General features: G+C 40.0%; 1 protein-coding gene across 2 annotated transcripts in view; it reads right to left on the bottom strand.

Moving 5' to 3' along the window:
* Window positions 1–6,511: 6,511 nt before the first annotated feature.
* The window catches only part of SHB (SH2 domain containing adaptor protein B), a 62,899-nt gene continuing 46,231 nt past the window's right edge, over window positions 6,512–23,179 (bottom strand). The window contains exons 5-6 of one of the 2 annotated variants that reach the window (XM_085043717.1): window positions 17,711–17,830; window positions 6,512–9,272 (exon numbers count right to left, since the gene is read on the bottom strand). In XM_085043717.1, coding sequence (XP_084899843.1) covers window positions 9,089–9,272; window positions 17,711–17,830 — 304 coding nt within the window. In that variant the 3' untranslated portion in view covers window positions 6,512–9,088. Of the gene's footprint in view, window positions 9,273–15,516; window positions 16,756–17,710; window positions 17,831–23,179 lie in introns of those variants that run through there. The other variant, XM_085043718.1, reaches the window with a different exon arrangement.

Here is a 23,179-nt window from a genome sequence, read left to right as displayed (position 1 = left end):
GGAATGGAAGATTAAGATGAAGGAAGGAAAGAAAAACTGCATCTGGAGAGACAAATGTAAAAACCAAAATGAGCACAAGCAGGCCAAACATATCTTCCATTTTCATTGTTGCTGTTGTTGAAATAATCAAAATTCTAGGATTCAGTAAAAAGAAAATTCAATATGGAGAAAAATCATGATATGATTAGCATTAAGTTAGGATTTAGCATAGGTGAAAAAAAATTAAGAAATCACAATAGTCCCCAGTATAATTGCTCTGGGTTTGGTGAATGTAATTTCTCAAAAAGCAGGAAAATTTTGGTTTGCCCATGAACCAGCCTCCTTCTCTAGCCACTGGGTGGCCACAGCTGTAAATGGGTGACATAAAAACTGAAGGAACAATGCACATGAAAGCAGGCAGCGGCTCAACGTGTAAAAAATACAGCAGTTTAGCAGCATTGGTAATCCCAGAATAATGTCTCTTGCTGTCAAGCTCCATTTTCACATGTTATCTATAGAAATGAAACCTACAGCTGGAACAGAATGAAGAGTTATTTTTTATTTGTCTCTTTGTTTGTTTTTTCAGGCATGATTCTGAGCCAGCAAGTCAGTCTCAGTTCAGTAGTAAAACAGCATGTGCAAAGGGACACGGCAGGCCTGAGGCTAAGCCTGGAAACCAAGATAAAGTGTCAGGATTAGGGGCAGAATCAAGAAGATACAAGGCAACTAGTCACATAAGTGAAGATACTACAGAGTAGCACAGGTAGGAGTCAGCAGTAAAGTGTGAGCTTAAAAGCAGTTTCCAAGTGCAAAAGGGGCATGCTCTCACAGTTTTCTTCACAACAGCTCCTGTTAGTGACAGAGTAGAGCTTGGACTCTGCAATTCAAACTCTAACTCAGATGATACTCAGCACCTTGAAATCAGAATTACTCAGGCAGTCACATGGTGGCAGCACAAAAGACAAGTAAGAGAAGGGACTGCTTAATTTGTTTAACAGAGAAGAAGAACAGGCTTAATAGCAGTAAAACTGGTGGAATTAATGGCTGGAGGATGCCTGGGTCATAGTAATAATGAAATGGTACAGTTTTTGAGTCTCAGAGAATTCAGGACTGGGGTTAGGAGAACTACTAACTTGGACTTCTGTAGGGAAGAGTTGGCCTAGTTGATAGGGTCTCTTGGGAGACACTTCAAAGAAGATATTGAGGTGCTGGGATGAGTCCAGAGAAGGGCAGTGAAGTTGGTGAAAAGTCTAGACGATAAGTCTTATTAGGACAGGCTGAGAGACCTGGGGTTGCCTACTCTGGAAAAAGGAGGTTCAGGGGTGGCCTTACTGCTCTAAAACTCCCTGAGAGAAGGTTGTAGCTGGCTGGGGAGTCAGCCTCTTCTCCCAGGCAGTCAGTGACAGGATATGAGGACATGGCCTCAAACTGTGCCAGGAGAGGTTCAGATTGGACATCAGGAGGAATTTCTTGATGGAAAGGGTTGTTAAACATTGGAATGGGCTGCCCAGGGAGGTGGTGAAATCACCATGGTGATGATCACTCAAGGGTTGAACTCCATGGTCCAGAGGTCTTTCCCAGCCTTAATGATTCTGTGATTCTGTGCAGTCTTATAGGACAAAAGAATCTAGGCGGGCTGGCAATTTTTAAAGAATCTTAAAGGTACAGAAGTACCATCCCTGTATACCAAAAGACAGGTGGTGGAGGTTGGTGGGGAGGGCCTGGGGACGGGGGAAGGGAGAAGAAAACTAGTCTGAACAAGAGAGCGATTTTGCTGTAACTCAGTAAAGAAAAGAATTTATGACCTTTGGCAGAAGTGGCACTCCATTCAGGAAGACTAAAAATGTACAAGTTTATATAGAGAAAAAATTCAAAGGGCCAAAGCCCGACTAGAACTTAATTTGGCTTTTGCAGTAAAAGACAAAATATTTGTATCAATAAATCTGTTGAGCTGGAAGACATAGACAGGGAACAGAATGATGACCTATAATCGAAGGGGAAAGAATTATGAATCTGCTACACTACTTAGACACACACACAGGTCTATGGGGCCAAATGGGATCCTCCCAAGGGTACTGAGGGAGCTGGTGGAAGTGTTCCCTGAGTAATTTTTAATAATTTACCAGCAGTCCTGGCTAACCAGGGAGGTCGCAGGAGACTGGAAGTTAGCCAGCGTGATGCCTTTCTACAAGAGCTGGAAGGAGGAACTGTATAGTGCTGGGGCACTACAGGCATTTTAGCCTGGGGAAGGCCATGGAACAGATCACCCTGAGTGCCATAACACAGCATGTACAAGACAACCAGGGATCAGGCCCAGCCAGCATGGATTTAGGGAAAGCAGGTGCTACTTGACCAACCTGATCTTCCATGGCAGGGTCACCCACTTAGTGGATGAGGGAAAAGCTTTGGATGTTGTCTACCTTGACTCCAGCAATGCCTTTGGCACTGTCCCCCACAGCGTTCTCCTGGAGAAACTGGCTGTCCATGGCTTGTATGGGTGCACTGTTCACTGGGTAACAAAGTGACTGGATGGACAGGTCCAGAGAGTAGTGAACGGAGTCACATCCAGCTGGCAGTTGGTCACAAGTGCTCTTCCCCAGGGGTCAGCATTGGGACCAGTTTTGTTTAACATCTAATCCGCTGATCTGGATGAGGGAACTGAGTGCACCCCTCATCAGTTTGCAGAAAACACCAAGTTGTGTGGGAGTGTTGACCTGCTGGAGGGTAGGAAAGCTCTGTGGAGGGATCTGGACAGGCTGAATCAATGGGCTGAGGTTCAACATGGTGTGAGATTCAACAAGGCCAAGAACCAGGTCCTGCCCTTCAGTCACAACAACTCCACTCAGCACTACAGGCTGCAGGCAGAGTGTCTGTAAAGCTGCCTGGCAGAAAAGGACTTGGGGGTGCTGGTCAACATCTGGTAGAACATGAGCCGGGAGTGTGCCCAGGTGGCCAAGGTCAAAGACACCCTGGCCTGTGTCAGCAATAGCCAGCAGGACCAGGACAGGGATTGTCCACCTGTACTTGGCACTTGTGAGGCCACACTGTGAGTTCTGTGTCCAGCTCTGGGCCACTCACTACAAGAAGGACATTGAGGTGCTGGAGTGTCTCCAGAAAAGGGCAACGGAGCTGGTGAGTGGTCTGGTGCACAAGTCCTGTGAGGAGTGGTTGAGGGAACTGGGGTTGTTTAGCTTGAAGAAAAGGAGACTCGAGGAAATTTTCGCTCTGTAACAACCTGGAAGGAGGTTGTAGTGAGGTGGGAGTCAGCCTTTTCTCCCAGCAAATGAGGGGATGAGAAGAAACAGCCTCAAGCTGTACCAGCAGTGGTTTAGATTGCGTTAATATGGAAATAATTTGGCCCTGAAAGAGCTGTCAATCATAGACCAGGCTGTTCAGGGAAGTGATTCAGTCACTATCCTTGGAGGTATTTAAAAGATACGGCATTTAAGGACATGGTTTAGTGGCAGATTTGGTAGCATTACGTTAAATGTTGGACTCAATGACCTAAATCATTCCATGTTGATATGTTTATATGGAAATAAAAATAGTCTTAATGTATAGACACAAGAGAGAGATGACAAAATCTTACAGGCTGTCCTGTCTCTTAATGGATCTAATTACTGGAGGTAAATACTAAGATGATTTCAGAGGAAGGTTTACTAGTTGTGCTGAAAGGAGATTATGAATGAAAAACAAAAATCAAGGATGTTTACATGGCCCTTACTTCCACAGAACTGCCAATATTCAGGTTGAAATCATAGTTGATCCTGGCGATAAAAAGTTACTAACTGGAACGCTTTTATTATAATAATTTAATACAATTATATTACATAACTTTGTATTTTAAAGTAATTAACAATAATTAATTAATAAAGAATAGGGAGCGCAGGGCTGGTTTTTGCAGTTAAAGACCAAAATAAAAGTGCAGAGTCTAAATAAAGTTAGATCCAAAAACATTTTAGATATGGATGTGTGTGATGTAAATTCACGAGTTGTACGACCTTTGTGTTCCACAGGATAGTTCAGAAGGGACGCTGGTTTGATCAGTGTAGTGGTTCCTGACATTGGTTTGATCAGTGTAGTGGTTCCTGACATAACTTCCTTGTCCTACGTGGGAGAACACACAGTGTAAGAGAGAAGTTGGGAGGGTCAGTGTAGCAGCTCCAGCCTTACTGTGTGTTGTCTGTAAGGATGTAGGGTCCCCTGTGTTTCTCCCAAGGTAATCCTGTATTCTCTCCTTTCCTCCCCAGGGTTTTGTTTGAGGTCTTGTCTAAGTCTCTCTGGATTCTTGTCAAGTTTCTTTAGTTTCTCCTCATAATCTCTGCTTCTGGGCTATCTCTTGAAGGTCCCTTCTGTGTCTCTCTTGAGAGACCCTGGACAGTATCAGTTACAGACTGGTAAAGATTGCCTGATTCCTTATAGACTAATTAAAATTCTCTCAGTGTCTCACACTTGGTTCTTGCCTTACTAGCATTCACAGTCTGCCCTTTCTGAAAGTATCCCCACACTTTCTCTATGACGCTTTTTCAACTTTCATAGCAGTTAATAAGCTGCTTACTTGTAAATGGTTCCCTTACTCTCCTCTATACTTTCATAGCTAAACTTCAGCCAGGCCCAGCCCAAAGCACCTGACACAATCTAGCCTTTATTCCATAAACAATCTTGTAACTCTTCCTATATATTAATTCCATGTAATCACTGTGTTTTAGTCATCCCCATGGCTTACTCAGCTCAGATTTTCAGCCATCCTGTTGATATTTCTATTGTGGTTAGAACCACTGTTTCTTGGAGGCAGACTTGGGAAATGGGTTAATACAGTCAACTTGCCAACAAGTGTCACCAAGCTTGTGTCTTGGAACTGTCAGCAGCAATGAAAGCAATTCAGGGACCCTGAAATCACAGGCAATGTTTGGTCTGATCTTGTCACAGAACTAAATACAAGGTGCAGAGCACTGAAGTCACCACAGCATCTCTAGGTTGCGCATACCTGGTTCTCAGAGGAAGCTCAAGGTTCGAGACAGGAAATCACATGCTGCAGAAAATCAGATTGTAAATGGTCATTCCTTGCAACCTATGAATGTTTTTTTCAGTAGGACTTCCATTTGCTTCATTTCAGATCAACAACTTTGTTCAGCTGCTGCAATTTTGTTCCTTATTTTCTTTTTACCTTCTTACTGGGGACACCAGAAATAAGTAATAAAACAAACCAATACGCAGATTTTATGTGGGATCATTGCAGATCATTAAGGAAGAAAGAATATATGAAAAACAGTTGAATCCCCACTTTTCATTCCCTTCCACCCTTGCTCAGACCTTGCTCAGGAGAACAGACAGTTCTTTTTCATCTCTATTTTGTTCTCCCCCTTCTACAGAGAGACAGTGTAGTGTGTGGGGTGAGATCTTTAATCTGTTTATTTAAGCATGTGTTAAGACCTTGCTTGTTCTGCTCAGGCACCATTTCAGGTATGACCCAAGGAAAGCAGGAATAACTTACGGCAGCAGAGGACCAAGTCCTCCAGAGTATAGCTTAGCAATGTAGAAGTGTCAAAATGGAATCAGAGCCTGCATAAAATATATCATTTGTTGACTCCACCAACAATGACACATGTTTGTGTTGCCAGTTTGAACCATGACATCGAGGTAAAGCACAAAACCTCATTGAGATGGTGAAGTACACAGATGTGTTATCCTCCAAGCAGTAACCAGTTTTCCCCAGAGTATACATTCAGACCATGTTCTTTGAGAAGCTGAAAATGTCTGTTTTGTACCTTTGCACTTAAGACAGCACCACACTTTGCATCCTGTCTCTGAAGACTTAATTTCAAAGTAAGAGAATAATCTGTTATTGAGTACAGAAACCATGGTGATGGCTGTGGTTCCACAAACCTAAATAATTTTTCCAGTAATGGAAGGAGCCATGAAGTGCAATCTTGGCCACTAAAGCTCTCCTACACACCATACAGATGTTCACAGCTTTCATCATGCTGTGAAATACTCATCAAAATAGAAGCCTAATTAACACCTCTTATAAAGTCTACAAAAAGTGACTCACCACTGTTATGCTGTGAGCAGCAATAACTGGGTTCCTTGGACACCACCAGCAATGTCATTCACACATGCACCCATGTCAGCCCTTGTAAAGGTGCACATTATCAAGATAATTAGTCAGGGTAGAACTGAGACATATGATTTTCCAGACTCCAAACCAAATTACAACCTAATGACTACTTTCACAACACAGTTAAGACACACAAACAAAAGTTGTTCTAAAAGGCCACTTCAATTATTAGCTGCTCATGACAATCTGAGTACACAATAATAAACAGAGGAAGAAAAGGGAGAGGTTTATAATTTTTTTTTAAAATAAACTTTTAATGTGCTATATAGGCACGATCACTACAAGATCTTCCACCTATATGCAATACTACACACTGTTAACACACTGCATTTTCACTGTACATTAAAAAATCTGGGAAGCATATTCCTTCACTGGAAAAATATCATACAATCACTTAAATAAACAAAGACAACATTACAGTGCAAACAAAATCCTGGTTTTATTTATTCTGCAATTACTGAGTACTTTCTAAAAGTCTTTTAGAAAAATAATAAAAAAACCTTCCCATGGACAACCAATACTTTCTGAGATTTCCTCTTGCTGAACCAAGAACCTTGATCTGATCCTTGAAGCTGTAATTAGCTGTATACACATTTGTATGATGCATATTCACACAATTTGTATGAAACAATGGATCCCAACCCAAAATTTGCAGACAGCAATAAAATGGCACCTGCTGGCTTCATTTGACTTTTGATCAGACCCACGTCAAGAAAGGTCTGGTACAATAGTTATCCCCATGAATTAAAGACAAAGTGCTTAAGGAAGCCAGACAAGACCTTGGTTAATGATGCTGTTGGTTTCTACTGGTAATTGCTGTTAGACAGAGTAGGGGCATACTTTTTTTCCTTTAAAGAAGAAGAAAAACAGACCATGGAACAGCAACAAGGCCAGATTCAACATGTAAAAGAAGAAATATGACATTATTTCTGTCCCAAAGGGCATGATAGTGCTGCTAGACCCCACAAAGACCAAGACAAAGCAGCTTGCCACCTGATTCCTAACCCGTGTGAGCTCTGCCACCTTCATAATCTCCTACTCTGGTGAGAGAATATGCTAACTTAAAAGTGCCTGTATGCGCTTGTCAGTTGGGTGATGTTAAGAGAATAAAGAGTTATGCAAAGACTGTAGGGAAATAAAAAATGCAGGTAGGTGAGTGCATGAAAAGGGAGTGCATGAAAATGAAAAAATTTGTTTTCACTCGGAGAGGAATGCTGTCTCTTTGTCCTCCATTGTGCCACCCTTCTCAAAAAACCAGAAAACCTATTACAATGCAGCTTCTGATTCTGGGTGAGACAGAAACAGTTTGACCCACTACCATTGCTGCACAGAATGACACTGGGCTCTTCACATACATGTGATCCACTTCTGTTCAATCTGCATTGGATGTCATATAAAAAATAAGGCAGCCTTAAAAGGAAACAGAATATTTAGCACCAGTGACAGTACATGGGTCATCCTTGAGGTTCTTATCAGATTAGACAATACAATGAAGCACTACTTTTACAGGCAGTAAGTGGTTATTCCATTACAATTTTCAGATTTGCACTTCTTTCTAAGCATACATAAAAATAGTAGTAGCTAAGAAAGCTGAATTAAATAGCACACAATTTCACAGTCCTATTGCTGTCTGTAAAATACAATAACCTGCATATAACCAGTTTGCTACTATATCAGCTGATGGGTTAATGCACGACATTCTAGACATATGTGGGAGATGGCACAACATGAGGACTATAAGGTTATAGATTCCCCAGTTCCAGCTTGTATACAATTATAATTTTTCACTTATCTCACTGAATGAGTACACAGAGCATGTAGAGAATATGTCCCAAGTGGATGGACACTGAGTTGGCAGGACTAGACTACAGAGCAGCTTCTATAGTGCTTCTGGCTGACAGTGACTAAAATAGAGCAGGACGCTTCTGCTAATGGTGAAAAAGAACACTGGCCAGAAGGTATGTGTCCACCAGGCTGTGCTTTAAGAATGCCTTGGTAGACCAGAAAAATAAATTTCTGCTCTGCTGCATACCACAGTTCTCACAGCTGCAAAAGCCATCTTATGGAAAGGCAGTGTGACATACGTGTGTTAGCCTGCTACATCAGTAGGACAGCTGTTTGATCCAGATGAATGAGCAAGTGAAGATTTTGCCTACTAAAGCTTTATAAAAGCCTTTGACCACCCTCATGCATAAATACGAACCCACATATCAAAATGACTTATCCTAACTACTTAAAACATTATGGTGTAACGGCCCCAAACAGAATTAGCTGCCTGTACCTACAAATGAAACTTGCAAATGAAGACAGTAAACATTAAGAGATTATTGTACCAAAAAGGATAAAAATATATAACAAACTACTGTTTAATTACATCCCCTATTCATAAGTAATTGACCATTATTTGCTCTCACAAAATTATTTTAAGATTGTGTGTCTAATAGAAGTTCAGTATTTGACTACCCCAAGAAACTGCATTAAAAAAATCCCAAACCCATCAAGCTATGTGACCAGAGACAGAGACTTGCCTGATAGGCAGCTCCTTCTCAGGTCCATCAAGAACACCCTAGGGTCCCTCAGAGTAAGGTTACTCTTTCTCACGGAGAAGTTTCTCAGGGTAGCAAGAGAAAAAAAGTTTGTTTTTTTTTTACTGCTGAGAAGAACTTATTGATTCTTCTCAAAACATGAAGGAAGAACTTTTGTTGGGAAGCACTTTCATTCACATAGAATATCTGGGAAGGTTATCTGCTCTCCTTGCACTAAAATAAGTGTTCTTTCTCTTATCTATCAATACAGTTCTAGAGACATGCTGCAGGACAAGAGTATCACACACACAGTCCCTTAGACAACTCTGCAGAGAGCCCACATTCACAAGACTAAAGGCTGCCTCTCTCCATCACAGACTCAAACTCTGAATTCTGGCAATTAATTCTGTGCACCCCAGCTTACCTCTCACCTCCCATCCACAGGAAGGGGTGAGACTAGGTTTTATTAGAGAGTCCGTACAGCCACAGGGTAGAGCAAGGACAAGTGCTCTGCTCCTTTGATAGGCAGCTTTTTTGTGGTGTAGTAGTGGATGACTTCAGGAACACTGTCGAAGGGAGGGCTGTTCTGACCCAGGATGTACTTCTCTTTGGTTTTCATCAGCTTCATATGCATAAAACCTTGACTGCTCCTGTAAGGAAAGCAAAGTGTAAGTTCACACTTATGCACAGGGAAGAGGGTGCAGCACCAAGACAAGCTCTCCTTATGGAGGGGAATGTAGGAGAAAAAAATGCCAGTAGTTGCTGGGTGACAGGCCAAGACAGTGGCCAGGCTGACAGAGTGACTACTACTTGCAAACCCCCATGGACTGTCCCCCACAAAGGTAGCCTAAGATAGTCTTCTGTTTTCAGCACCTGTGCTGCCTGGATCCACATGCAAGGCCATCTAACCCAGAAAGTGATCCAGAGGTGTGCCAAAGTCAATCTATTTCCTCCCTTGGGCCCCTCCCTCCAGTTCCTTCAATATTTTCCTACGAACACTTTTCACTATAGCCAGTCATTACTTCTGGACCCAAAGATATCTATGGTGTTGGCCTGTCAGAGGCCTGAGGGTTCCTTCACAGGCACGAGCAGGCCACAAACCTTGCTCAGCTAGGCAAAACCTGTCCCATTCTACCCTGTGGATGCCTCAGGACAGACCTTACTCACCCCACCCTGACAGTAACTGCCCAGAACACATCTCTGTGCATAGTCTGGTGGCTTCAGGTGGGAAAACTTCTCCAGATGAGCACATGCCCAAGATTAATGGCATAATACTGCACTATGTTAAGCACTATACTGCGCAAGGGCTGCTGTCCTGTGGCCTTTCTGCTGGCAGAAACCACAGTGTGATTTCCACAGCAGAAGCATTCAATTCCTAGGTGACTGATCTGCCTGCACAGGGCACAGGCTTTTTGAGGGAACGCTCATGATTACACAAGCAGAAGAGTGCCATGGAACTGCTGTGCCTGCTCTTGGCAACGCAACCCATCCAACACAATGCCACTCTGATGGGTGGCACCCACACTGCCACACAGCACCAGAGGTAGAGCTAACCTCAGCTCTTCCCAGAAGTGACGCTTCAGCGTCTGCTGTCTCAACATAACATATAGGCTACTTTAAGAGTGTAGAGTTCAGCCAGGACAGCACAAGTGCAAAGACAGCTCCTGCATGTCAGGATGTTAAATGAGGCTTAGAAGGTTTTTAAAGCTTGTTTGATGTCCCAATACCTAACCTTCTGGCTCCAAGCCATTGTTTCTTCTAGGTGTGTCCAGGGGCAGAGACAATAGTGTTAAAACTGGAGCTGGTGTGTGTCAGCAAAGAAGCCCAATTTAAGATGACACAGAAAGCTGCAGCAGGAAAATAAATCATGTTAAAACCAGCTTCTCTAAAATCTGCCATATTCTAGTTAGCAGGTGCAGGGTTCCCTTTGTAAGTGCCTGTATCATAATCAAGCTCATATCTTTCAGATGTATTCAACAATTGTCTGATGAAGTGAACCTTTTTGGTGGGCAGAAACCATGGCAGACACTGTAATTATGACTCTATATGCTTAAAATCTTTCTTGAAATATAAATTTCTTAGTGGGAAAATATATCTTTCAAGTCATAATTGATCTCTAAATTATTTGCCTTAAATAAAAGCAACATCTTTAAATACTTATTACAAGGACAGATGTATTGTTCTCTTTCTTCAGTTTACTATGATTCTGCTTTGCTACAGCATGACATAAAAGTGTGCAGATAAATTAATGGAATCACAGGTGCATGCACATTTCAGAGGTATAGCAAGGACTAGAGAACAATCTGTTCAATGCACTTTAGTGCAGAAAAGGAAAAGACACAAGTCCTTTTTAGAACAGGAAGACAATGCACATAGTATGAACAAATTGCTACAAGCCATGAATTCATGACAGACAGTTGTTGCTTCCCCAAGAAGAACCTATGTATATATTCATGTTTGAGGAGCACATAGTCATTGAGATTACACATAAAGAATCTCTGCTGTATCATGACAGGTCAGCCTTTTGGAAGACCACACTGTTTGTGAAGGGAGTAAAAAACAACATGACCTAGAAATTATGGATAGCAGGCTAATGGAATGTAGCCAAGGCAAATCTATGGCTTCTGCCCTTGGGATGGAACAAACCCAAGCAGCCATGCAAGCTGGGGCACAACTGGCCAGAAAAGGAACTATGGTAGGTAGGACACACGGTGGGAAGGAGAATGATTCAATGGTCTGCCCATGAAGGCATACTGCAGCCTGGGCTGCATAGCAATGTACAGCAAGCTGCTGGAAGACAGTGACTGTTTCTTCTGCAGCACTCGTGAGGTTGCATCTGTGACTAGGGAGAGGTGTGTTCCATATTAAAAGAGATGCCAATACTGGAGCATATCCAGAGCAGGACCACTAAACATGGTCTGGGGGTGGGAGTACATGATGCATGAGGATAGGCTTGAAAGAATTGTGTCTGTTTAGTCTCCAGGAGAAGAAGTGAGATGGAGGGTGTCAGGTTGCAATCACCCATTGCCTAAAAAGGAGGGTTACAGAGAAAAGAGAAGTTTCTCAGTCACCAAGCACAAACTGCAAGGGAGTTCCCACTGGACACAGGGACTTCTTCCTCAGAAGAATGCTAGAGTCCAGGGAGTAGGATCAGGCAGGTCAGAAGGGTTTTATCCTCACAAGTTTTCCAAAGCACTCAGCAACCTGGTAAGCGTGTACTGCTTTGAGCAGGGGGATTGGTCTCAACACCTCCAGAGGTCTATTCACAGCTAGATCTCTCTAGGCAGCTGCAAGGTATGTGAAACTGACCTCAAAGCTTTGCAGTGTCTCACACGCAAGTTTTCTTTCATAAAGGAGTAGAACTCAAAGGCAAGAACATTCAATCAATAAATTGGTTTTACTTATTGCTAGGGTCTGTAGCCAATACCACATTGCTTACGACAGACTGATCTCAATCTTGACTACTTTTCTGGATGTCCAGAAGTCTTTAAATTGAGTATTTTTTCAGGCTTACTGGTGGGTGAAAGCAAAAATTATGTTTTCAAATATTTTCCTCCTTCACTCCCCTTCTGCTCTCTTTTAGTTTCCAAAAATTACACTGTGAATCTGCTATCTGCCCTCCAAATACCCCAAATGAACTGTCACTGGTTGCAACTAGACATATCAAACCAGACAATTCTCATCTTCTATAACATAGAACAAGTTAAGTTGGAAGAAAGTCATCTTAGCACCTTGAAATCATGCCCTTGAATTAAACACTTTCAAATGTAAACTATTCTGTGAAACTATTCACTTCTACATTAAGGATCCTTCTGTGCTGCCTCATCTTCTCTACTTGTCCTTGAAGTCTGTCTCACAGTGTCCCCTCATCTGGAAAGCCTGGACTCATAGACTGGTAAGGGCAGAATGCATCCGCATTGATTAATTGCACTATTGGTGCTAGACCAGTGACTAGAATTACAGCGACCATGTCAAAAAGGAACCTCGGAGTCATACTTCCTCTCCTGAAAACTCTTTCAATCTAAGCTCTAATTTTAGTATGCAAAGAGGTTACTGAAATTTCAGGTAATGATGGGGAAAAAAATCTTCATGGCTGAACTGCTTGTAAGTAAGTTTCTGTTTATTATTTGAAGCACTGTTGGGGTCTACCTAAACAAGTGCCTGCATAGTCCTGGTTTTGGAATGCCTGTGTTTCAGCTCTTTTGACCTGCCAGGCCCAAGGTTTTCAAAGAAAAGAACCTAACAGTGATCCCAAATTCACATATGTGAACACTGATGAGAGCCAGTGCCTTGAAGAGATAAGATACACACATTTTGCAAGAGAAGGTGCTGGGACCTGAACTAAGGCATGTGATATTGTTACCACGTGAACCCTGAATGTCATTGTGGTTTTTCAAATATTGCAATAATTCTTCCCCATATTTTCATTCAACTGAGGGAAAACAGTGACAAAACTGTGTGACTAGAGACAATATTCTATCCTTTCTTTCCTTTTTGCAGCCATTCCTGTGATTTTCAATACAGAAGAAAATTGCTAATTGCTAATCCCTACACCAAATTGCTTTGGAACTCTCAAGCACAGATGTTTACACAGACACAATACTTGATATATGACTAATAATCAGTCACACCTTGTTTAAAATGTTTGGCAACACAACAAAAACACCAAGAGACTTTGAATTACAACTTCCCCACGCATTCTCTTTTAGTTTTCAAAACCCAGTGAAGATGGGAAAGGAATTGGGCAGACAGTTGATCAGAATGTGCTTTTTTCATCTTATGCCTGAAGTACGATAAAAGAAGTTTTAATAAATATTAATTAGATATTAAACCTAGTATTTTTCTCCAGGAAATATTAATGGCTTTGAAACATCATTCACTGTTCACAACCAGAAAGTCTGTCCAAGTCTTCTGAACACTGTTTTTGCTGAAGAAAGCACTGTTTTGTCAGAACAGATTTCTGCATGCATTTTGATGAAATGTCACTTGCACAAGGAAAAAAGTGACTTTGCAGTAACATCAGAAAAAAAAATTCTAGCAATGTAGGAAATACATGTTGTGTTATTTTTACATTCTGAAATGCTTTTCCATTTCATAATTTTGTAATTAAACTTTATTACATGCTGTTACTTTGAACAAAGCCTATGATGTTTCACGTCAATGTACAGCAACAAGAAAATAAAATCTCCTCTGAAAAACTTATAAAAAATAAATTGGAAAATCCTTTGCAGGAAACATTCAGAGGCTGGCCTATGAACTGGTATTCCTTTTTCAGTTTTGCTTTTTCAAGCACATTTTACACAACACTGTCATTCTACACCTGACAGACACTGTCTCCATGTTAAAACAAACAATGTCTCTTGCCCTACAAACAAGGTCTAGTAGTGCTCATTTGCACATAATGTGTGACAATTACTCTCTATAACCAGTTCCCATCTGCTGCTTTGAAGGTAGTGAGAATGTTTAGGTTCTTGGATTTTCTGTAGAAGTCACAGAATCTGTGCTTTCTGCTAACAGCCAGGACCCTATCATTATGGTTTAGGCTGACAGCAGACTAGTAATACATGTTATAATATTTTTATTCAATTGCTGATTAAGAGACACATTGAAAATTCCAGTACACCTTTGTAAATTATACTGACAGGAAAAAACCTGTAATTTTTTACAATATTACAAGAGTTACTTCCAAGAACAAAAATCAACAGAAAGGTACAAGCCCAGCATTTATCCAAAGCCCAGGATTACCCAAAGTTTATGTACTCAGCTTTGGAAATCAGGACTACTTCTACAGACCGTGATGACAAAAAAAACATAGCTCGCAGTTTCCTTTGCTATTCAGGGAAACCACATGCCTGTTTATGAGTCCACAGGATCAGGATGTCAATAGGCACCACCCTCTCTGAATTCAGCTCTGCACTTCCAGGAGCTGCAACTGTGCAGGAGCTATCAGACAGAGCAGAAAGCAAAGCCTGTTACTGTTTTTACTCACAGACTGTACATTTAGCTAACTTTTGAGATCATCCTAATCTAAAATTAAGAACAGTCACATTTCCCAAAACTGAAATGTGAGTCAGGAAATGAAGTGGTGTCGGCATGGTCCACATTGCTGCAAGAGCCTTGGGAAGGGGAAATCCTGACTGAAAGGATTAGCTGGTAGAGCCCAGTTGGTCTTCACTGAGCTAGACTGAAACATGATAGCCCTATCCTGAGAGCCTGTTCTATTGTTAGGAAGGCAATTCTATGAGCTTGATGTGCACTGAAGTAATTGCTAAACACCTAAAACATTTATAAGAAATGGCTCTCCCTCTTCCATTTTGCACATCTGCTTCTACCTTTTCCACCTGTCTGCTTGTTAGTAAAAAACAGGTCTTAGTCTCAGACAAGCAATTTGAAATCAGGAAGTTCAATAGCAGCCAGGGATTCCTGGTCACAACAGTTACCAGGAGTATGGGTCTCCAATTTTTACCCAGCCTCGTGCAATTATAATTGGGTTTAAGGAAAGAAGGTGTGGGTATGAGAAAGCCAAATATCTACAACCCTGAAGGAATAAGGAGAAGGGGAAACACAGGGAACAATTCAGGGCTAACAGAGGAGATACAAGAGAATGTACAGCTCTCCCTCAGGCCTTTGGGTTCATTTTTTTTTCTGGGAAGATAGATCATATTCTTTCCCTCTTCTGCTGTGGAGAATTTAAACAATGCTGACAAGGAGGCTGAGCTCTCTAGATGACAATCCACAGAAAAATACTTTTAGCTTCAAACACTTGTCTCCAACAATAACAATTCCTTGTTTCTAAGTGAAATGAGCAACATGAATGTGTACTTCAGTAAGACCTTCTCTGCTGCCCCCAGAGATAGCTAATCCATATGCAATTAAATTTCTGCAATTTGACAGACATTGACATGAGCAACTTAAACTACCTCTATGGCTGTTTTCTACACAGATGCATTTTAATTTGGCAATGAAGCTATTTTCCAGCTCATTTCATTATATTTGGAATGATAATTTTTGGAATTTGAATCAGACAAATATCTCACACAAATTCCCCATGCAAGTTAAGTCTGTCAGGCCTTCTCAGTGTCCACAGAACATAAAAAATTTCCTGCTATTGGAAAAAACAGTCTTCAGAGATGTCTCCATTGTGAAATACTCAGTTACATTAAATGAAAAGGAGGAAGTTCTACCTTCTTTTCACTTTTCACATTTCAAATACAGGTTAATATTTGGGTAGATCCTCATTGCTGTTTTTTGGGGAGCAGCCTTTTGTTACTAGGGAAAAAGAAACTCAAAAACTACAGTAAAGTAGTTTGGGTTTCGCTTTCTGTTTCGTTTTTAGAAAAAGCTTGTCACATGAAACTGAAGACTAGATTTTAAATCACTGTTACTTAATCTCAATATAAAATCAAGGTGTCATTCTTATTTCTTCCCTGAAGCACAAATGTACGACATTTAACTGAAAAAAGTGCTAATTCACACATGGTAATAAAGGCTCCTGAGAAGCACAAACACACCTAATAGACAATGGTGAACATTATTGTCCTGTGAAAAGGGACTACAAGCGGATACTAAGGGCATGACCTCAGCTGCCCAAAATAGCAAAATATAAATTTAACTGTCACCTTTTCCTCTGGAAGTTGCTCTCTGGTTGAGTAACAAAATTCACTGGGCTGGTGTGAGAATTAAGTGAAATACTTTTTAAAAAAATCATACTCCAGGACTTGGAATTTAAGGGAAAATTTAAGCCCAAGGGAAAATATATTCCAAAGCTTGTGCCATTAATGCTTCAATGTTTGAAATTATCTCCAGGACAACTATATCAGAGAATACACAGATCAAATGACAAAAGAGATAACAGGAACTGAACGACAATTCTAATACAGATGTGTTCCAGCTCAAGGCAAACCGCTGTATTATAGAGAGATCCCCAAAATAATAGGAAAGGAATACTGATTTTAAAACACGGTCCTACAAAATATTTTTCTTCTCAAGTTCTAGAATGGAATCTTAAATTAATTTAACTGATGCACTTCCTCTCAGCCCAAAGTGGGGTTATAATACCAGTCTGAAATGTACTGTTTAGACCATGAGACCAAACCAAAGTAGGGTAGATGTGAGCCTCTGTTTCTAACGGACCTATGAATGTAAAAAAAACCTAAAAAAACCAAAAAAACCAGGTTTGGTGCTATTTATAAAACTGTTCATTACCATCGGGTGTCACCATCATCCCAGCAGTAAAATGTATCTCAGAACAAACCTGTAAAGAAATGGGATAAAAGCCAAACTGGCAGGTGTAATGCTAGCGAAAAAGGCAAGTAGGCCTGTATCCCAGACCTACTTGGAAGGTTAGGTTCCACATCAGACCCTATCCTGCAAGAAGGAAAGAAGGAAAAAATTCTCTTTGCACCTGTACAGACTACACCAAGGTCAAGGGAGTTCCTTTTCTCCTACACAGAAAACCTTTACAAACTTCCTCCACTATAAAATGAAGTGAACTTATGCTTCCATGGGCAGAAGAGTTGGACTAGATGGTCTTTGAACATCCCTTCCAACCCTATGAATTTGTGTTATGGTATGTTGAAGATAACATCTGTAATGTACACTACTCAGTCTAAAGTAGGTGAGGCAAATTCAGAGCAGCACTAAGACTGGAACACTGCTCATTTCCTAATTCTGCAGGTCTTTCATCCTCTATTCTGGGCTTTTTACTTTCAAAAACTGTAGCAATGCTGTACACTTTTACTCCAGTAAAGCACACAAAATAAAGGAAATGAAAACCCCAAACAATACAGTCCCTTATTTGGCCTAAAGCACAAGCAGCAGGAACATTTCAAATTAAAACCAGAAAAAAAAATTAATCTAAGTTTATTTAGTGAAATGGACCAAATGAAGACTAAAAATCTCTTAACATCCCCAGACTGGAAGTACTGATTCAGTGACTGTCACATCATGCAGGCTGACAGTTCCAAACTCTCTGGGAGCCCTTCTGAGCTAAACCACAGCAGCAACAAACTGGATAGTTTTCTATCTTGCACCAGAGAAGCTAGAGCTTATAAAATATATTTACTATATTTTACTGACAAGTACTTACTTCAGTGAAAGAGAATAGTCATGCTTGCTGGTTTGACTATTTCTTACAAGGTAGCTACACTCCTTACATAAACGTAACAGGTTTTCTGCATCTGTCCGACTGATTGCTCCATGATACCATCTAGAAAAAAGCAGAGAAATTAATACACACACAAATATTACCACTTACACTGCTTTCACTGTTATATAATAAATCGTTACTTTATTTAAGATATGAATTGTTATGAATAACATATGGATATCTTTCAAATCTAATATATTAAGGTTAAAAAGCATTAGCTGAAGTTATTACAAATTGTGGAGGCCTGTAGTTCCTGTTAGCTGAAGGAAAAAACTCAGATCATGCAATAAGATCGGTGTATATGTTTATGTAAGAAATTCCCATTTAGGGGAACACATTATAATCTGTCTTGCGAGCAGTAGATACATGATATACATATTTGTTCTATTTAACCCCTGGGATACATCAGTTTGTAAACTAATATACAAGATAAAAAGAAAACAAAAACAAAGAAATAGAAAATCATGCATGGAGAATATGAACAATTAACAGTGGAAAAGATTTGCTAAAAAAAAATCTTTGAAAAGGGAAAAGCATGATACAGTGTGAAGATCTAACAAAGAAACATTCTAAACAAAGCTGTGGCAGCTTTATATAAATCTCTGGATCTGTGGAGTGAGTGTGAACAATTTGGGGAACAAAGGGAATTGGGAGAGGAGATGTGGATCCTTCATGAAACCAATCACTGCAAACAAAGACGCTTCTCAGCACATGCTCTCTGTATCAGCTTTCAAAATCTCAGACTCCACAAGTAAGCACTTTCACCCTTCCCCTAAGTTTCCAGAGCAATGTGATGTGTCTGGCCTTGTACCAGGTCAAACACATCTCTGAGGAAGATCCCTCCCTCCCTGCAATCGCCAGGTGCACTTTGAAACACTATGTGACTACCACTTCTGTCTAAGCATGACAATGCACACATCAGAAGTGCTCTCTGTCTGCTCTAACCAGGAACTGCTTCATGCTTTGTGTAAAAGAGTCGTCTTCCATTTGTTCTTATTCTAAGAAAGATGCTCCAACTAAAAGGCAAGTGAATAAATATGAGATAAATCCCTTTAACAGAAGTCATGCTCTTAACTACCATGTGCTGGTGTCTCCATTGTCAAATCTGATGAATGTGCAAAAAAAAGAGTTGGTGCTCAAATTAAAAATTCATTGTGTGCTTGATTAGAAGCAAAGTCTGCAATAGAGGGAACTAAAAAGAGGTTATACTTTGTATAGTCAAGACAGACTAGAAAGGGAGGCCCTCACAGCTTCATCACTTCACAAATAGAATGGAGTCACAGATGCAAATGATTTCAGGCAGTGCTCTCCTCATCTCCCATTAGATATTTACTGGTGTATTCTCAACAAGCCATTTAAAGACTAGGTTACCTTTTGAGTGTGAGGGAATAATATTAACACAAGTGTAAATCAGAAAATGGATTTGGGAGAATTTAAGAACTATTCCCATTAGCTAAAATTGTCTATTTCCTTTTCTCCCCAAAGGGCCAAAGAAAACAGCAGTGAAATATTACATTGCCAAAATCAGGGAGATACCATTGAAAAAGAAAAAACATCTCAGGGCTGGTTTGAGGAACAAAAACCTGTTTTTAAGAGTTGAAATAAAGCAGTGGATGAGAGAACATCTGACTCAGATGTGATGGCTGGAATCTGTTTCGGCTACACCTGACAGTAAACAGCAGAATCCAGAAGTGTGAGTCATACTCCCGTGTAAATGGGACACTCAGATTGCTCCTGTTCCAGCTACCTAGTGTGATAAGCAGAGCACTGTAATCAGCTTTAAGTTCCTGAGTGATTTGCTGTTCAACTATATTGGGTCTGTTTGTCCTGGGTATGCTTATTTTTTTAAATGTCAGCATATAGGCATTTGTGAAGAAAGGTCAAAGATTCAAACATCAGTGATGTGGTCTTAAAAAAAGTGCAATGACAGCTTGTGAAAGACACCAGTGCAAAAGCATGGAATAATCTGAATGTCTTCTAAGATATCCTGGAAAACACAGGTACACATTTGTCAGAGACTGAAATAGTTCATGCCTCAAACATTGATATAAAGTTTTGCTCATTATAACAAAAAGTGTATAAAGAAGCTACAATCAAAGAAACCTCCCTGAAGATACCTGACTGGGACTTTGGACTGAGTCAAACTGCTGAGATTAGATAAAGGGAAACCTACTGTTCAGTCATCTCAAGCTGAGGGAAAGGTATGCATACACAAAGGCCAAAGCCACCAGCTGTGCTGAGAATCATCCCTGGCTGAGTTTGGGGTGGGGGCAAAGCACAGCTCACAGAAGCCAGGTTTACACAGACTAACCCAGCTGTGGAACCCCCAACCCCACAGGCCACATCCAACCACGTGAAAGGCAGCTGAGGGGGAGTCACAATCCATCACAGACCCCCCAGAGTGCTAGGCCTGGCACCACAGGAGTGCAAGTGATGCAAGCAGAGTCTGCGGCTAGAGGCTGCCCCCTCCCCCGGGGGGACATGCCTGGACATTGCCCCTGGCCTGAGTGTATATTAACCCATGGCATTCTGTGCTTTTCGGGGGGACCACCACCACCAAGAAGACCGGCTGGAGAGGATCAACGCAACATCGTTGCGATCCACGGATGGTGATATTTTCTCTTTCTCTCTTTCTGTCCCCCCCACCTCTTTTCTTACTTCTCTTTTTCTCTCTTTTCTTCTCTCTCTCTCTCATATTTTCTATCAAATAAAACTCATACTATTGATTGACATATAGTCTCGTTTATACCTTAATTCGGGTAGAGGTATTTCTAAAGAACTTTAATAATTGGATCTTAACATTTTATTGGCGTAGTTGGCAGGATTGCATTCTCTAACCCGAAGTGCCTTTCACAATACTATTGTCTTCTCTCATCAAATAATTTTACGTTCTTCCTTTTATACTATATAATTATTAATTATTATAATAATTATACTATATCATAATTATTAATTATACTATACTATGTTAGTATACTATATACTAACAAATACAAACACTACCTTTTTTTTTAAAGGGTGGTAAGAGTTGTTATGACTCCATCCATAACAATTCTCTTACACCAACTTTCTTTGACAGGTTGTGCATATTCTAGTTTGTTTAAACACTTAGAAATTTGACTGCAATTTTCTCTGAGTACATTGTGGAAATTGAAGTGTCATCTCTGGGGGCCAGAAGTTATAGTAAACTGATATGGGGGTTCTAGTTCCCTTTAGTTTCTTTTGTTGTGCGAGTCCAGAATTGGCAGGTTTCAGTCCTGAAGCCAATTCTGCTGCTTGTGTCTCGTGGGGAGGCCTTCCTGTCTGTAGTTTGTAGTAAAAGCCTCTCCTTGGTGTTTTGTGCGGAGCTAGTGAAGCTCCTGTTCGTGGTGTTGTGCGGAGCCTGAAAACTCCTGTTTGGAGGGGACCCACGCCCCTACTTTGTGCGGAGCTGGAAAGCTCCTGTTCGTGGTGTTGTGCGGAGCCTAAAAACTCCTGTTTGGAGGGGACCCACGCCCCTACTTTGTGGTTTTTGTGTGTGTGTGTTTTGTTGTAAAAAACCAGAATTGACAGGTTTCACTCCTGAAGTCACTTCTGCAACTCTTGTCTTTTAGAGAACACCCCCCACCACCCTCCCCCCCAGTCTGTGGTTTGTGTGGAAAACTAGAATTGGTTCTAACCCTGAAGCCCATTATAAAGCTGCTGCCTTGTGAAGATAGTGTTGTCCCTGTACAAGCTTAGGTATTTTTCATGCAGCTTCCTCTGTTGGGAGGCTGTAGAAAAAGTTTAAGAGAAAATTCCTATCCCAAGCAACCAGCGTAAAGATAATGTTGTATTGTCTTTCTTTAGTTAATTTGTTACTTGCCTGTCTACCCTAGCTTAGACTTAGTGCAAGAAAAAGTAAAATAAGAAGCAATTAGTTACTAAAAATATGCTTAGTTACTAAAAAGGTGATTAGTTCTTCAAAATGTTTTAAGCAATGGCATTGCTTGTCACTAAATTTAATAATGTCCAAAAAAAAAAATCACTAAAACTAAAAAAAAAAAAAATTAATGCAATTAACAACTTGTTCCACTCAGGCAAGTATTGCCGGAGAAGCTTGTTTCTTTTCTTTTCTAAGAATGTCAAACACTCTTGCATTGAAGATAAAGAAAACGAGTATGAGAGCAGAGAATCTGCAAACAGCAAAATCATGCCTAAATGTGATGACCTTTTCTTCATGTAAAGTCTGTCGTTTAGTGTTAGCAACAAGAAGTTTTATTTCATTTTAATAATTAGCCTGGTGAGCCACATTTTCACTTTTCTTTTATAGGAACGTACCAACACATGAAATGATGCTGCATGAGAGCCAGTAAAAATTTAAAATGTCACCATAATTGCTTGCATTGTCAGTTTGCTAACATTTGTAATTTATTCGTGTTGTCATTGCAAGTAACTTGCTAGAAGATCAAATATTAGTTAAAATATTTTATATATTCTTATGTTTGATTTTTATCTAACTTATTTTGTCTTTTTACTGAAAAATAATGTGGCAAAAGTTGTTATAGATGCATAATTTGTCTCAACCAATTTAATCCTGAGAGTTGGTATAAGAATTTATAATGCACTAATCTTCTCAGTTCTGCCTTAGAAAAAATTAAAATTATTATAATTTAGCTAAATTTTTCAAATTTACTAAGTAGTGAATTAAAAAATCTTAACAAAACAAACGTTATATGGAATGACGTATATAAAATACAAAAAAGCCTTCTACCAGCTCTCAAACCAATGGCTGTTAAATCTCCTGCCATATATCCTAAGAGAGTATTTTAACTCTGCCTCAAAAATTCATGAGAAAAAACTAGTTGAGATAATACAACTGAATTTGAAAAGGAATCAATTTCATTTTTTAATTACACTGATTGTAAAGCTATAATTTCTAATTTGTTTCAAGGCTAAATTACAACAGTGCTATAATCTGAATCTTAAAAAACACAGCATAGCCCTCATGTAAAGATAAGATTGCTTAACAATAATTTTTATAAAATCTTTATGTTAATTTTGTATCATAAAAGTAATTTTCATGACATATAGAATTATCCAGCGAAAAAAAATATTACCTATAAAATTCTACCAACTATATGTAAATGTGGTCAAGAAAAAAACATACATCCCTGCTAAATCCATCCACATTTATACCAAAAAAAAAATGAAAACCAGCTGTATAATTCTATAACCAATTTCCAAACATATTAAGCTAACATCTAAGAGATACAATATAAAAATACCCCTCACACCCACCACCCATTTAAAAACACTAATTCCTGAGGTCGCGGAGTAGAGGTACTGACTAATGAAAATTAAATTGATGATTACAATTAAGTTTATGCTTTGAACTATTGTACCTATTAGTATAATTGCTCATGTTATTGCTTCTACTATTTCTATCTT

The sequence above is a fragment of the Lichenostomus cassidix genome, chromosome Z (genome assembly GCF_008360975.1).
Source record: "Lichenostomus cassidix isolate B80296 chromosome Z, HeHo_3.0, whole genome shotgun sequence".
Taxonomy (NCBI): Eukaryota; Metazoa; Chordata; class Aves; order Passeriformes; family Meliphagidae; genus Lichenostomus; species Lichenostomus cassidix.
This window is presented reverse-complemented; position numbering and strand designations above follow the sequence as displayed.